The following is a 13,455-nucleotide window of genomic DNA, read 5'->3' as shown; positions in this document are numbered from 1 at the left end:
GAAACTGACCGATGCAAACGGATTCATTCAAACGAATCATGAAATCCACCACTAGCTACCTTCGGACTGAATGTTTGTAAACAGCGTGCAGGCTTTATGCGTATGCTCGCCTCTTCTTTTTTTTTGCTGGAGTTCTATAGCAGAAGCAGCGCCCCTTATGGGCCTAGAATGTGTACTACAGCTTTTCTACAGCTTGACGCAATGAATCCGTCTTTACAGAGATATTCCTGAACCGCATCAAAGGAAAACGGATCGGTTTCGCCCGTGTGGACGGGGCCTATGGCATATCTTGACCATGGACCATAAGAAATGTGGATGTATCTCACTGGTTTACACATGACTGTGATCAAGCCTTAGATTTCCCTTTCCCTTTTGCTGCAACCAGCAGCTGAAATGACCGATATTTGGCAAACTGAGGGCGAGAATTGAATAGTTGCCTCTCAGTAGTTTAAGGCCAAAACTCATTAATATTCAGCCCTGAAAACATTTTTTGATAAACAAAACTATAACGAAAATTCTCAAAATACAAAACATGGTGCTGAACTAGCCACTTAGATCATAACCGAAAGAGGAACACACGAGTCACTTCCATAAACCCTAGTCTAAACCCTAAACTTATCCATCTGTAGCCTGAGACCTAAACCACTCCGCTCTAGCCTATTATCTAAACTTATCCATCTCTAGCCTAATGTCTAACCAAACGCCTTAACTTAACCATATCTAACCTAACACCAAACAATCATCTAACCAGATAGACTCCAGGTCACCATCCTAGGAGAGAAATAACTTGCCTTCGGTTGTGCACATGGACCAGATTCATGTTTTAATTGTATACTATTAAAAATTCTGGTGGTTCTGTTGAATTGGACAGCAAAGGAAACATTAGCATGCCAAAGTTAGTAGCTCACTTTGATGGTCTTGAAAGCAAACAAATAACCAGGCTCTTAGAAATGTGGTTCTACGTCTGCGGTCCTGAAGCTGCAGCCTCCACTAACGCAGGAACATAACGTCTCAAACTGGCGGTCATGGCTGCCACTCGACGTATCTTCTTTATTTGATCGGGTTTTAAATGAGGTGTCAATCATAAACAATCAGTACAAACAGTCAATCAAAGAAGGAAGCGTCCAGAACATCAGACGGGCAGGGGGGGTTCCATTCAGAACACGGCCCACAAGCGGCTGAATACATCTGACGTGTATTGATCAGGATTACCTCAGCTGCTGTTATGGATGACCTGGGCTCTGTGATAACTGCTCAGAGATGAGATGGACTTCATCAATCCATCCGTCCGTCACACGGCCAGTGGACCTAGCTGAAGACAGGAGTGGTCGGGTTGTTGACAACAACGTTGTGTTCACAGAATCCTGCTACTTCTACGTGTGTGTGTGTGTGTGTGTGTGATTGGTCAGCAAATGAACCTCTGATGATCAATATCACTTTGCTCTCTGGAATCACTGGTTTATTCTATTCGTCTTCAGTTATAATATGGCAAACCTTCCTTTGTCTGCTTGACACTTTACACACTGTACTAGTATTACCTTCTAGTTTCTAAATGAATATCATTCATATGGTACTCGTTTCTATATGAATATCATTAATATTGTTGTGAAAGACCGTCGTGGTCACCTCACGTGTTTGGGATGTGCGAAAAAAAACAAGGCAATTCCGATTGGCCAAAAATAATGAAGTTTTATTTACTTCAAACCCAGGGTCCAAAAAGAAATAAACAAATCAACTGGTTCCAAAAATACAAATTAATGTTTCAAAAAGAAAAACTCATTAATTTAGCAGTTTAGCATATCCCAGCATAAACTAAACTTAATTACTTCTACCAGAGATCTAAGTGGTGGCCTCACACCAAACCACCTCTTACCTCCCTCTCCCCAACACAAATTGAGACTCCCCTTAAGTAAGCTTACTAATTGGTCTCAGGTGTACCAATCAAGGCTAGTTAGGCCATACCATTTACCCAGGGGGAACATTCAATGGCCAAGGCTGCATGCAGCATCTCTACTGCCACCCACTGCCACGGAAGTACACATAACCCAATACAAGTAGATAACATAACATAACCCAATACAAGGCTGCAAGTGAGAAGGGTTTCACTTTCTCACAATTGTACTAATCTCTATGAATATCATTCATATTGTTCTAGTCTCTATGAATATCATTCACATGGTACTATCAAGCTTTCTCAAGCTTTACTTTAAGATGTGCTTGAAATAGCAATTTACAGTCCAATAAAGGCTGGTGTGGAGAGACCCTGCTATAAGTCTCCTAGCGGACATGCACATCACATACCCCTCCCACTCCAGTATTAACACACTGGCTCTATTGACAGAAAGTTTGCTCCAGTGAATCTACGTCCATGCATATTATCTCATATGTAAGCGATCATGAATAAATCAACATGCAAGTTATCCTCAGTGGTTGCGATGAACATGTGAGCAGAAGGCATCGACGTGCTCTGGCCTCACGTCAGTGGAATAGTGGGTGTAGGGTGCAAATGAGGAGAAGGAGGTGTGAACATCACAGCGCATCAGCTTAGTTAGCCCCTGGACCAGACAAACTACATTAGCTGGTGACGAATCGCTCACCAGCTTCTGCAAAAGACTCAATACTCACCTGTTCAGAGTTCACCTAGACTCTGCATAGCCTCCCCCTCCCACTCCTCCTACTTATTGTAGGTTGTACGTCCTGTCATTTAATGTATGCACTAATTGTATGTCGTACTTAGTTATAGTACTTAGTTGTGTAGTATCTTATCTTATTATCTTTGTTGTATATGGGGAATGGTTAACCCAGTGATTTTTTAGTGCTTTGCACTTGGTTCTATGAACATCCTAACTGTACCGACAGTGATAAATTTCACCTTCTTCTTCAGATGTACTTATTGCAAGTCGCTTTGGATAAAAGCGTCTGCTAAAGGCCCTAGATGTTAATGGTGCCCTCCCGTGAGCAGCCAGCGTAGAGGCATAGGAGGAGTGGTTTCCCAATATCATACACCAGAGCGTCTGCATCACGGTGTGTCTTCTGAAACCCTACAGTGGACCTCCAGCCCTCTGGGCTGGAACACAACAAACACACCGCTGCCTGGCTCCTGAGGGCCAGGGACTGCCTTTTGACAAGTGCTGCTTGAAATGCTTTTTCATGTGGCAAATGTAGTAAAGCTCCTCCGGAGGTATTAGGACAAAAAGTAACTTTAATATCGGGCTGGGAGAGGAAGCGGCTGCAGTCCTATAAAATCACCCCTGATAGTATAGTGGTTGCACACTGCTGCGTCTTTGAAATCGTATTAATTGGCCCTTTTTAACATCCTAATACCTAATTAAAAGGGGTATGTTTTGGCACCGGAAACCAGCAACCAAAATATGAAACGTAGAAACACACACAGCTTTTATAGTTTCACAGTTTTAATATAAATATCATCATAATAAATAGGCTAGCAGTTCTCAAACTCCCTTGTGCAGTTGTATTCCCTTTCTCAGTATAACAGTCCTCTAACAGGTCATACTAAGTCATACTAAACTCCTTCTATCCACATAGTAGTGGTCCCCCACTCGGCTGACCTTGCCTCTGGTCTCATATATATCGGAGGCTCTCGGTTTCATCAATGAGCATCAGCGTTATGAATACTCTGCTGAGCAAGAGGAAGCTCACTGGTGCATCACGTGCCCTGTCACTGCCGTGCCCTGTTATTCAGCCTCTACGCCAGCTCAACACCTGACATATTAGAGTGCTTGAAATGTTGGCCAGAGGTTCAATAGTTGGAGTCGCACGCAGGTCTCACTTGTTGTGATAGCAGCAGATGCTCTACAGGGAACCAGTCTGAGCAGCGCGTGAACGTCTTGTCTGTACCGGGTTCTGGTAATGTGTCCTGCATGAGCCCTCCTGCTTTTAAAGGCTTAATGTGCAAGTCACTGATTAACAGGCTGCTGGTAGAACGGCCAGCGCTGCTCCTGCCCTGGTCACTGTGCAGAGAGAACGGTGGTTCCTGTGCAGATTTTGAAGTTTTTGTTCAGTAAAGGAAGGTTTATAGTGAAAAAATAAAAAGCTGGATTGATTACCTTGGCTGACTGTACCTGGTTGACTGCTCCAGAACTGAATATTCCTGACTGACTGTTCCTGACCTAATTGTTCCTTATTCACTGTTCCTGGCTGACTGTTTCTGGTTGACTATTCCTGTGTGGCTGTTCCTGACCTGACTGTTTCTGACAGACAGTTTGTGACCTGACTATTCCTGGTTGACTGTTCCTGTGTGGCTGTTCCTGACCTGACTGTTTCTGACAGACAGTTTGTGACCTGACTATTCCTGGTTGACTGTTCCTGGCTGGCTGTTCTCTAGTGCCTTCTTTAAGCATCTCCTCTAAACAATGCCACAAATGTTCCACTTTATCTTGACATCAAATCTATCTTTTGGTTATGTAAAGTTAAGACATGATTGTTGTTGCAATTTGCTTTGTCTGACAGAAACAAGAGCCATTCGAAGAGCTACTCGTGAACTGATTAACTACAAGATTAAATAGTGTTTCATCTGTGTCAAATTGTAAATATATTCCATTATAATGTGTTGCAATTTACCACTACAGATTACCTGCAGAGGCTGGCAGTGTCGGGACAAACACTCTGGAGCAACAGCTTTGTCACCGGTTAGGGGTAAGAGGGTAATTTATGGTGAGTGGCCCCTGTCAACCGGCACATGTTCACTTATGCGTTTAACAAACGGCCATTACAGCGGTCGTGACTTCCCCAAAGTAATGTCAATGTCCACGCTCTGTCAATTAGACTCATGGCAATCCTAAATATTTAAAGCACAGCTATGCCCCCTTTAACATTATAATTACCAACCGAACGACCCCTCACAAGATCCCAGGGAAATGAACCATTGGATTCCTGGTCAGCGGGGGTAATGGTGCGGCCGAAGGTCATAGCGTGTGCGCTCTACAAGGAAAACTAACGGCGCTACATTCACGGGAGACATGCCACCCCCACCCCCACCCCTCTCCTCTCAATATGTGCAGAGAAATATGTGTTGTTGACGGGATAAATTATGGTGAGGTACGGGGAGATTGGTATTAGTGCGTTATTACGTGACATTTCCCGCTCTGCGCCCTCACCTGAAGGGATTTAATTGAGCTCGCTTAAGTTGGATGAGAAGCGTGCGCATTCTCTGCAGTCACGTCCAATCAGAACCAAACAACGGTCTGAAATGTTTAGTCTCTGCCAGCTCTGTGCCGTCCAACAGCATGTGAGTGGAGGTGTTGTGTTTTATATGGTCTTTTCTTCTGAATAGGACCTTCCTAAAAGACTCAAGTTATTGACATTTATTCCCTTATCTGAGTTACCCAACTCTTATTAAATTCTTTATCTTTTTTCATCTGAATTATTTTACTTCGCTGAGATTAAAATAAAACCTTGGCAACTCCAAGATTATTCCTCCTACAACGACAACGAGGTATCCTGTCAATAAAGGTAAAGGTATGGATTAGAGTTGCATCTCACTCTTTCTCTCTCTTCCCCCTTGTCTCCCTCTCTCCGCCCTCAAGCTGAAGGCTGTGTGTGTGTGTGTGTGTGTGTGTGTGTGTGTGTGTGTGTGTGTGTGTGTGTGTGTGTGTGTGTGTGTGTGTGTGTGTGTGTGTGTGTGTGTGTGTGTGTGTGTGTGTGTGTGTCTCTCTCTCTCTCTCTCTCTCTCGCTCCCACTCGCGCACTCTGAGCTCGAGAGCCGAGGAGCACCAGGCGACTTTTCATTTTGTTCTGACCACACTGCGATCCTCCGCGATGGCGCTGCGGTGCTCCTACCTCGGCTGAGGCGGGCAGCGAGAGACAGCGCGGCGGAGGAGGAGGAGGTTGTGGGGAGGAGGAGGAGGCTGTCACGGTGAAGCCACCGCCGCCGCCCGAAACCAAATGCTTCTTCAGAGAGCCCATGAGCGGGCAGCCGCGATGCGATGCGGCTCCGGACCATGATGGGACGGATTTCCATAGGATGCTACCTGCGTTGTGGCATCCTCGTGCTTTTCGCCTCGCGAGTCCCGGCTACCTCGGCGAGAGGTAGGCGAAATGTTTTCAATACGGACTTTCTGGCGTCTACAAGGGGTGTTTAAGCGTATGGGGGGGCTGTTATATAGCAGCCGTTATTATGTTGTATTCATTGTTATGTTTTGGAGAGGCTGGAGGAGAGGGGCGCGCGTCGCGGCGGTGGTCCTGCACTGCGCGCCCTCCTGTGGATCAGCATCATTACCGATCAGGAGTCAGAACAAGTTTAGTGGTGTGGGCAAGGTGCGCCGAAACCATGCACACACCCTACAAGTTCTGGTATTATGGTGTGAACGTGTTCTCTTATCCTGAATTCAATAAGTCATTGAAATGAACACATGACGCACCATCCATCCGGAGCCAAATGGCTCAACGCGCTCTGGTTCCGAAACAATCTCCACCGATGTGTCGTTGGTCCCATCCCGTTTAAAACGTTACTCTCCCCTGTTTCTGTCTTTAAATTCGCCTTTTTGGGACACGTGGGGTGTCTCGCTAAAAATGTGTATTTTTGTGACTCATCTTTCACTTCGCATATGCGGACCTGGTGGCAACACTTAAGCTGGATTCAGTGTGTGCGTTAAACTGAACGCGTTTGGACACGTTGCCTGGTCATCTGGGGACGATTGATTTCACTTCTCGTTTTTTATTCTCTCGAAAGTCTCTTCTGGTAAACAGAAATCTGTCGAGCTGTGTCTGCGTGACGCCGATTGTTGGCGTCACAGTGTTTTCCTTAGACGGGTAATGGGTTTGTGTGTGGACGTGTTTACGTGATACTGTCCATTCACCTCCAAATGGCCATGAAGAATTTAGTGCATTATTTATTCCATCACATCATGGTTTAAGCATCGCCCATTACCGTCTTGTTATTCCATCTTGTGGAAACGAGTTCACCTGCAGGCAGCTAAACGGACCGTTCTGAATTCCAATCTGGTTCTGTTTCTTCCTATTCTAAAGCTAATCAGTGTGGACCCAGACTAATTAGCCCTGACCCATTGACACCAGTTTACACATTTGCAAGTCAATAAGCAAATTAGCCCCATTTCTTTCTTCTTCAAATCTGAAATATAACTTTAATTGTTAGACTTTAATGAGAATATAATGAAATCAGTTTCAGCATATTTACCTTTTTGAGGTAATCGCTCCAGAAGGGATTCTGGGTTTATTTTGGATGTCAGTCAGAAACACATTCCTCAGTCCACACTCCTAGAAAGGTGTGGAGACGTGATGACCTTTCCACCGGTCAGTGTGTGTGATGTCTGAGTGAGGCGTGTCTTTGTTGTGTCCCAGTTGGCGTACAGTTGGGCATTAACCACGAGGTGATGAATGGTTTAATTCTTTAAAATGTGCCACGCACGAAGGAACTAAAATAGAGATGAGAGGAGAGCGAGAGAATGCAAACTGCTGAAAGAAGACGAAAAGACTCAAAACACTTTCGATATTTTTATTTCCCCAATCGGACGAAAGGAGAGACAGAGTGATTTAAAGAGAGAGAGATCCGGAGTGAGAGCGAGAGCGAAAGGGGGAGAGCGACAGAGAGAGAGAGGTACAGAGATTTGGTGAAGAGAAAGAGAGCGCGTGAAAAGCCATGTTTCATTCGTTGAAAATATCACTTCCTGGGTATTGCTCTAGCTTTGATTCAACTGACATTTCACACGGATAAAAAGCCTTCTCACACGGTTAGTGTGGAGGGATATAGTGTGGGGGGCTATATCCACCGTTGTTGCTTTTCTGTCAGAGATTGCACGATGGTCGCATTATCTGGATTCTAACTATTGAATTATTGAAAAATAAACCATTTCTCTCTCCATCCTCTATTTCCATCCCCACTTCCACACTTTCAGAGGGGACTGAGAGGTCAAATCCCCACACAGGTAGACCATAGCAAGACCTGTGTCCAACTTTATAAACAGAGAATACACAAATATAACACTTGTGAATATGTGTACATATGTAGATGTTATATCGGCAATATGGATTGGATTGGATTTGACTTGAAAACCAAGCACATTCTTACGAAGCCAAACCTTTTAAAAGCGTAGAATAGCAGCGAACGTATTCAATAATTCAGATTCTCCTCCGACACACCTCTTTGTGTGAAAGATGATATTGTCTTGGATGAGACTACGGCTGATGAACCCTGGGAGTTACGAGTGTGGCGTTTGCCGGTGTGTGTTTGTGTGAATGCTTATATCACAGTGTTAAATGGACCTGTGTAGTCGTGTTGACTGTATACTGCCACTTAAAGTGTGCGTGTGTGCTTGCAGACAAGTGCGCTTGCGTATGTGTGTGTGTGTGTGGGTGTGTGTGTGTGTGTGTGTGTGTGTGTGTGTGCTCCATCCTTGTACATCCTGTGGCCTTGGTGCTGTCGCTCTCTTCCTGTTGATAGCTCGCATTGTGCTTTCAAACCGCACTGAAAAGGGGAACCTTGGAGAAGCTAACGGTCCGCATCCACAACTCACACGCCGCTGCGCCGCTGCCCTGCTCAAGGGCTCAGCCCCCCCCGAGCCTCCAGCACAAAGAAACGCTTCACGCCATTAATGAACAACTCATCCACAATGACATCCTCGTCTCTCTTCACCTTAACAGTTGGTACAACATGTTTCCAGGAGATGTATTTATATATGTTACTATATATGTATACATGATGATACTATACCTAGTAGATGGTGGCCTTGTGAGAACGTCCTGATCTGGTGAGTTCCCGTTCTGTTTCTCTCTGCAGATCTGTCTGGCCTCCATCCCGTTGAAAGCTCTTTTTCAAAAAATGTCAAAATGAGAGGACCAATCAGCACTAGGGGGAGGGGTTTCAGTTCATGACGGACAAGTAGCACCGCAGCCTGCAGAATGGCGGCGCCCAAGCAAAGTGTAGCAACCAACAGATCAATCAAAACTGTTTTCATACGAGAGTAACGGTGTTTAAATACTCACTAGAATCTGCCAGAAGGCTTTTGTCAGAAGGAAAAGTTTTTGCTTTACTTCCATAAAGGATTCAGGAAGAGCGAAGAGAACGAGAGGGCCACTCTGATTCGATGAGTTTTCTGACCAAAGGAAGACAGATTTGGTGATAGGCGACTGATATTCAATGCGAAAAGCAAACTGCATTATCTTGATGGACTCTATATACTACTAGATTTTTAGATTGTGGAAGAACTAAATTACATTTCATATAAAAAAATAATAATAATAATAAAAAAAAAATATATATATATATATATACCATTCAGAACTCTCTCTAAGCAGCATGTAGCTGAAGTGACTGTAGACGTTTTGTGGCCAGGGTCTTCTGTACCGAGCAAGATCGTGCAGGGAGACCAGGAATGGTTTGGGGGACGTCAGGAAGACAACATAGCGAGAGAGAGGGAGCCAGCGTGTGTGTGTGTGTACGTCTCTCTCTCATGAGAGAGAGAGAGAGATGGGAGACTTGCAAAACAGGAGGGTTGAGATCAAAAATGGTTCAAACACCTTGAACTCATCAAACCTCCCTTCCCCCTAGGGGCCACAGGTAATGGTGTTGCTAACATCAGAGTTCAAAGCAGAGCGAGGCTCACCAGAATCTAATATTACAAACAATTACAAACCACTGTAAAAAAAAAACGAACAACAACAGCTAATAGGATGGCATTGGCGTGATTATTTTATGAACCATTATCCTGTTAAAGGGCAGATAAACCCCCGTTTTAGCAGGAGAACTTCCGCCTACGACTTTCTACCGTGTGATGCGAGCAGTGGTGACAGTCGTAAAGGTTTCACAACAACCCACACATCGGCTTCCTGAGGAGCGTGAGAGGGCTGTTGTCAAACGTTGTCAAAGCCCACGTCCACCTCTGCTTGTGCAGAGTTTGCCGCTGATTGATAAGTACCACTCTGGGAAAGGTTGTTTTTTTTCCGCAAGTTCAGACTTCCTGTGTTTTACAGAGACTTTCCCACCTTTAACAACTTTCTAGTCAGAAAGATCACGGAGATGTTCCAACACTTTGTGAGGCCCAAGCTGACCCACTGCTCAACTGAAAAAATGGACTCACCCGGTGAGCAATTGTATTTTTTTTACGTTTTCTTGCGACAAGCAGTCCTTGTCCGATCATCTGCATCGTCTCTCATTAGGAGCCATTGAGCCTCGATCTGAGCTCTTGGCTGAAGGAGCCTTGTTGATTTCTCTCTCATGGGCCTTGGCAGAATAACACCCTCATGCACACACACACACACACACACACAGACACACATGCATGGGACCCTTTTGATGTATGGAGTTATTATGTGTTAAGATCTCAAAGTGTGGTCAAGTGCTTTAGCACCGAGAAAAGCACGGGGCATACATTGAACGAAATCGAAAACACATTTCCACAGAGCCTTTGAAGATGCCTTCTTGGATTGCTCCTCCATAAAGGAATTTATACGAAGCACTCACCTTTGCAGAAAAGGCGGGAAACTCACAGTACATCATGAGGTAGAAAATAGACAATGTTGAAGATTCAGGTTCAAATGAGTTGTATCCTTAAAATATTGATTCATAAACATCAAAGGCAAATAAGTACCAAATTTTGTTTTCAACTGACTCACATTCCCGTTTTCACATCATCAACTCACAATACCTGACAGCGCTGCTTTAAGTTCACTCCATAGCAGCTATTTCTGAACTATTTGTGTTTGTCAGAAGTGCCTCACCAAACATTTGTTGTGTAGCATCCGCACACGCCACAGGTTAGCGCGGGAGGAGATTATGACTTCTGGAGCGCTAATGCTAACAAAGACGTCAACATTTGCTATCTTTCCAATAAGCCATGTAGGTCTAAGCTGATCCAGGGAAGTAAAGAGCAAATCCCCCTAAATCTCAACAGAGAAGACATGGTTTGCTACAAGTTCACGTGTGGATCGAGCGTATTCTAATGATACGTAGGAGATCAAGGCTTGTGCTATTCTGGGATTCCGGTCGGTGTTCAGTCGCTTCATGTCTGAAGCACACTGCTGTCGAAGGCTTTATTCTCAATTCAAATGACTTATTTCAACATAACTAATACCTGGACATTTTAACGGGGTGAAACTGTTGATTATTCACTAGGGGGGTCTTTAACAAGGTAGAGAAAAACTTTAAGATACTCAACCTGGCATGATAATGGACACAGTTTGTTCTACTATTCAATAGAAAATACCATTCTGTGACCATCAGCCTGCTTCGACTAATAATAAGTACACAACATAACTGATTGTGCATAAATAAACATGAATATTGATGCTTCAGTGTGCATCTCGGTTCTTCAGGCCACTGATGTATTACCTTTTTGTCCCTCACCCAGACCAATACCTCAGCAACAGCAACGTCCTGTCATGCTAAAGCATTGCCTCATTATCTTAAGGACGGCCAATATTAGTCAATACATGTCAATAGTCATAGTCATTGACATGTTTTGTTTTATTTCTTTGCCTGTCTACGTTCGACTCGGACCTGAAGGGTGGTTTGTCCTTGTTTGATAATTTAGCCACCGTGTTAGTTTTAAAGGTGGTTCCCTGCTGAGCAGAACTAAGCGCCGTGGAAGAAAGAGGCACACCTGTGTCTGGAGCAGCTGTTGAAGACACTGATTTACTGCCACTGTCTGTCTGAGTATCATCAGACCCTTTACCCAAATTCTCTCTCTCTCTCTCTCTCTCTCTCTCTCTCTCTCTCTCTCTCTCTCTCTCTCTTCCCTTCTTCCTCACCTCTGTTCATCTTTCCTTCATTTCTTTATTTAGTGTGCTCTTTCATGGTCTTTAATCCATTATTTATGTATTTTATTCCTTGTCCTTTCCTTCATTATTTATTTTCTTTGTTTTCCTTTCCTTGCTTTTTTCTTTTTTCATAAACCCAGCCAATTAGCAGCAGCAGTCCGTTTAATCCATCGCTGTGATTGGCTGAACAATGCTCTGCCCATTTTTCTCTGCCCATTCCGTAGCTGCTTGTGATTCCACCAATTTGGCACGGAGTCAACCTGTACACACAAGCGCCTTAATTATTCATATCCTTCAGGTTACAAACATGCATTTATTTATCCATGTACTACACTACTACTACTACTGAATGAGTGTGTTTTATATAATCATTAGTCCAATACTAAAGCAAGGTTATGCTGCATAACTTTGATCAGTTCACCCTTCAGCCAAGGGCTTGGGTTTGTCATTAAGACTGATAACATGGAGGCAGGGCATCGACGCGGCCGCACGGAGCTAAGAGCAGTCTTCTCCCACATCACAAACACCGGGATCAATACACATCTGGGTCCTTTCTGCCCCCTTCATCTCCAACGGGGTCCACCTCTGACCAGAGGACGAGCCCAACTTCAACCTTCAGCGTGTGTGTGTGTGTGTGCCGCAAGAGCATCTCGGAGTGTTTTAAAAGGGGTTTACATTCAAACGACGATCCTCACACACACACACACACACACACACACACACACACACACACACACACACACACACACACACACACAAGCATCCTACCACTGAGAGGCTGCATACAGCAGGTTATCATCATGGATCAGAAGCTGCTCGTCCTTCCTCTGCATGGAATGCCCGTTTGCCATCCAGGAGAACTGAACAGCGACGTGTTGTCTGGTTCATTGTGTGTGTGTGTGTGTGTGTGTGTGTGTGTGTGTGTGTGTGTGTGTGTGCGCGTGCGTGTCGGACAGCTCTAATCCACAACAAGAATTGGTTAAAAGGAGAAGATAAGAAAAGGATATAACCCTAATTACCAATCGGGCGATCCTGAGTCATCTGGCATCAGCTACGGGCAATTTTCTCCCTTTTGTCTCGTCTTTTGGTATCTCCAACCCGTGTGATTTACCCAGTGACCAGCCCCGGCTTGATAGTAATCTTTGGGTAAGAAGAGGCGATGAGAGAGAGAGAGAGAGAGAGAGAGAAAAAAAATTAAAGTGAAAGTAATGGAGTGGGCTAATCGGTGCCAGCAGTCGAGGAGCGCTGGGATTCTTCTGTTTTTTATGTGATCATCGGCTCCGTGAAGGGCCCGCCTCAGGAGGCGGCTAATTAAAGAACAGTGTGGAGTCCAACGGCCCAGCTAGCTGGTTCCTTTATAACGGCCCAGCTAGCTGGTTCCTTTATAACGGGACAGCTAGCTGGTTCCTTTATAACGGGACAGCTAGCTGGTTCCTTTATAACGGGACAGCTAGCTGGTTCCTTTATAACAGGCCAGCTAGCTGGTTCCTTTATAACGGCCCAGCTAGCTGGTTCCCTCCATAATGGGCAGGTGTCAGGGTTGTTTAATACTGTTATTTTCTGCTGGGTTCAATGCTTGTTCAATGCTGGGTTCAATGCTTTCTCTCTCTCTCTGTTAGAGAGAAAGAGAGAGAGAGAGAGAGAGAGAGAGAGAAAGCATTGAACCCAGCATTGTTAGAGAGAGAGAGAGAGAGACGAACAATGGTCCACTTTTTAGAACAT

The 13,455-nt window shown here is 44.6% G+C and overlaps 1 protein-coding gene and 1 pseudogene across 2 annotated transcripts in view; one reads left to right on the top strand and one right to left on the bottom strand.

Annotated features, from left to right (window-relative positions):
- Nucleotides 1–5,925, bottom strand: part of LOC311367623 — a 34,213-nt pseudogene extending 28,288 nt beyond the window's left edge. Inside the window, exon 1 of the transcript in view lies at nucleotides 5,800–5,925. The product of the transcript in view is annotated as an uncharacterized misc_RNA (transcript). The remainder of the gene's footprint in view (nucleotides 1–5,799) is intronic.
- A 20-nt stretch (nucleotides 5,926–5,945) lies between these two features.
- LOC311367622 (netrin receptor UNC5D-like) overlaps nucleotides 5,946–13,455 on the top strand; it is a gene marked incomplete at both ends in the record, with an annotated part of 148,802 nt that continues 141,292 nt past the window's right edge. The window contains one exon of the mRNA XM_084486438.1: nucleotides 5,946–6,048. Coding sequence (XP_084342564.1) covers nucleotides 5,946–6,048 — 103 coding nt within the window. The remainder of the gene's footprint in view (nucleotides 6,049–13,455) is intronic.

The sequence above is a fragment of the Micromesistius poutassou genome (assembly GCF_964030765.1).
Source record: "Micromesistius poutassou genome assembly, chromosome: 22".
In the NCBI taxonomy this organism is placed as follows: domain Eukaryota; kingdom Metazoa; phylum Chordata; class Actinopteri; order Gadiformes; family Gadidae; genus Micromesistius; species Micromesistius poutassou.
The sequence above is the reverse complement of the archived record's forward strand: the minus strand, read 5'-3'. Positions and strand labels throughout refer to the sequence as shown.